General features: G+C 39.6%; 1 protein-coding gene across 2 annotated transcripts in view; it reads right to left on the bottom strand.

Annotated features, from left to right (window-relative positions):
- LOC117282784 overlaps positions 1-3766 on the bottom strand; it is a 20315-nt gene that overhangs the window by 7055 nt on the left and 9494 nt on the right. Inside the window, exon 6 of one of the 2 annotated variants that reach the window (XM_033753827.1) lies at positions 3310-3482. The exons of the other annotated variant lie outside the window; for it this stretch is intronic. Coding sequence (XP_033609718.1) covers positions 3363-3482 — 120 coding nt within the window. The 3' untranslated portion in view covers positions 3310-3362. Of the gene's footprint in view, positions 1-3309; positions 3483-3766 lie in introns of those variants that run through there. 2 annotated transcript variants of the gene reach the window in all.

Here is a 3766-nt window from a genome sequence, read left to right on the forward strand (position 1 = left end):
GAATGACATTTTACATACATCACAGCAAAACAGCTTCTCCCCAGTATGTATGCGCTGATGTCTCTTCAGATTACTCTGCTCACTGAATGACTTACTACATACACCACAGCAAAACGGCCGCTCCCCAGTATGTATGCGCTGATGTCTCTTCAGATGGCGCTGCTGACGAAATGACTTCTTACATACATCACAACAAAATGGCTTCTTCCCACTATGTATGTGCTGATGCACCTTCAGAATATGCTGATGACGGAATGACATTTTACATACATCACAGCAAAACAGCTTCTCCCCAGTATGTATGCGCTGATGTCTCTTCAGATTACTCTGCTCACTGAATGACTTACTACATACACCACAGCAAAACGGCCGCTCCCCAGTATGTATGCGCTGATGTCTCTTCAGATGGCGCTGCTGACGAAATGACTTCTTACATACATCACAACAAAATGGCTTCTTCCCACTATGTATGTGCTGATGCACCTTCAGAGTATGCTGATGACTGAATGACATTTTACATACATCACAGCAAAACAGCTTCTCCCCAGTATGTATGCGCTGATGTCTCTTCAGATTACCCTGCTCACTGAATGACTTACTACATACACCACAGCAAAACGGCCGCTCCCCAGTATGTATGTGCTGATGTCTCTTCAGTCTACTATGATCACTGAATGACATTTTACATACATCACAGCAAAACGGCTTCTCCCCAGTATGTATGCGCTGATGTGTCTTCAGAATATTCTGCTGACTGAATGACTTACTACACACACCACAGCAAAACGGCCGCTCCCCAGTATGTATGCGCAGATGATGCTCCTTCAGATGCTTCTGCTGACTGAACGACTTTTTACATACATCACAACAAAATGGCTTTTCCCCACTATGTATGCACTGATGCTTCTTCAGATGGTTCTGCTGACTGAATGACTTTTTACATACATCACAGCAAAACGGCTTCTCCCCAGTATGTATGCGCTGATGTCTCTGCAGATTATTCTGCCGACTGAATGACTTACTACACACACCACAGCAAAACGGCCGCTCCCCAGTATGTATGCGCAGATGATGCTCCTTCAGATGGTTCTGCTGACTGAACGACTTTTTACATACATCACAACAAAATGGCTTTTCCCCACTATGTATGCGTTGATGTGTCTTCAGAGTACTCTGGTCACCGAATGACTTTTTACACACACCACAGCAAAACGGCTTTTCCCCACTATGTATGCGCTGATGCTTCTTCAGATGGTTCTGCCGACTGAATGACTTTTTACATACATCACAACAAAACAGCTTCTTCCCAGTATGTATGCGCTGATGCTTCTTCAGATGGTTCTGCTGACCGAATGACTTACTACACACACCAGAGCAAAACAGCCACTCCCCAGTATGTATGCGCTGATGTGCTCTCAGAATTACCTGCTGACTGAATGATTCACCACACTCATCACAGAAATATTGTCGATCCTCACCATATATGGGTTGAAGTTCATTCAAATTACCCTGGAAAATGAGAGTAAATAACATGAAAAATCCTTTTTTTTTTAACTGTTTCATTCTGGTTCATCACGCTAACAATATTACAAAAGATAAAACAACTCAATCCAGTGTGACTGTTGAAGTTTTTACTACTTCAATTCTTAACACCCTTACATATTTTGGTCATTACTGACCATTATCAGAGGGACACTGATACTGCTTGGAAACCACTATCACAACGGGTGTTCTGAATGTTAAAATATATACACATACAATGTTTGTAATGCACAATAGATACAAAATCCAAAGTTTTCATAACTACAGCGGTTGTCTTGGTATATTAAAATTTTTAAAACTTTTGTTAATTAAGTTAGAATTCGACTTCTTTGTTACAACCGTCACAACACAGCTAATATCAAGATCAGTGCCTAGTTTCAGCTCTGCTACATATTTCGGCCATTAATAGCCTTCATCAAGCAAATACATGGTTAACATATATACACCACTGAACTGCAGTACTAATAAAATTGGATACAATATATTAATTATATAAAATACTTAACATAAAAATACAATAAAACAGAAGTTATAGTATAAAACAAGAATAAAATTCTTTGATTGAAGTTTTACATCAAGTCAGTCTTTGGTTTTGTAATTTTGTTGCGTTCCCACAGACAAATCAGAAATTCTATATTTTGTGTATATAAAATTGTATAGGTTCAGTGTTTCTCAGTCCATGGCTTGGAGGACTCTTCATGAGAACGGGCTGCATCTTTATCATTTACAGAAAGGACAACACCTACAACTAGGAGACCATGCTCTTCGTCTGCAGTTCTGCAACTGGTTAAATGGAAATCGACAGTTGTACCGCTGATAACGTTCTGCAATGAGGCACAGTTTACATGGGACTGGGTCAACAACAGTCACAACTTACATGTTTGGGCAGACAATAATCCCCATGCCAAAATAGAATCGAATTTTCAACACCAATTCAGTGTCAATGTCTGGTGTGGTGTTCTGTATGATCAGCTGATCGGGCCGTTCATTTTTCCTGGCTGCTTCACTGGTGAGATTTACCTCCACTTCTTAGAATAATTACCAGTTACTTGAAGATGTTCCTCTGGCAACAAGACGCCGGATGTACTTTCAGCATGATAGGGTGCCTCCTTACTTCTCCTGCGCAGTAGCAGCTCACTTGGATCGGCATTTCCCACAGCGCTGGACTGGTCACGGAGGCCATAATACCTGGCCTCCCAGGACGCCAGATCTAATGCTGTTAGATTATTGCATTTGGGGCTGGATGAAGGACATTGTGTACCAGGTAAAGGTACAAACATGTGAAGCGTTGCTTGAACGTATTCTGGGCGCAGGGATGACAATAATGTACAAACGTGTGGAACTGCAAAATGCTACGAGCTTGGTTCATATGCGTGCGACGCATTGTGTTGACATGCAGGGAGACATTTTTGAAAATCTTATGTAAATTCAGTCGTCTTCTAAAGAACTACAGTTTAAAGGAAACAGATTGATAGAAGGGTATGATATGCAACCACTGGTATGTTTACAGAATGGGATGCTGAAAATAATGTAATTTTGTAACATAAAATAGATGAAAAATGTTGCAAAATGCAAAATTAAGAAATTGAAAAAAAAATTGGTTTTAGAATGCTTCTTTCCTAAAACATTAACGATTTAAAAAGTGTTTGTACTATATTTCTAATTTGTTTGACTTAAATTCAAAGAAAAAAAGATTTTTCGCCAGTTTTCAAATTACTGTATCTCTTTAATTATGAGTTGGATACCATTAGTATATTAACATTTTTTGTTCCAAATTACCTCAGGAATGCCCTCCCTATGTGGGGGTAAGACTTCGTGAATCACCCTGTATATAACATCTTTCTGATGTGTGGAGTTTGGGTCCTTCTTTTATATATAATACTTTCATGGTCTGCTCCATTGTGCCAAATGTACATCCAGCTTCCAGCTTCCAAAATGTACTGTGTGAATATAAATATAAATCCTATCAGGACTAATAAACAACATTCTAAGTTCATTTTTGCAGTTGGTTTCTGCAGTGTATCACTGAAGATGAGATTGATCCACAATTGACATTCTTTTCTGCTAAAGCATGGCTTCACTTGCAGGGATACATAAATATGACAAATAATCACTACTGGAGTTTGCCAAAACCGCATCTAACACAGGAAGTATGGCTAGATCCAGTGAAAACTGGAGTCTGGCGTGCTGTAACGGCAACAAGGAATTCTCTACCTGCATTTTT

Source organism: Cryptotermes secundus, unplaced genomic scaffold (genome assembly GCF_002891405.2).
Source record: "Cryptotermes secundus unplaced genomic scaffold, Csec_1.0 scaffold1005, whole genome shotgun sequence".
Taxonomy (NCBI): domain Eukaryota; kingdom Metazoa; phylum Arthropoda; class Insecta; order Blattodea; family Kalotermitidae; genus Cryptotermes; species Cryptotermes secundus.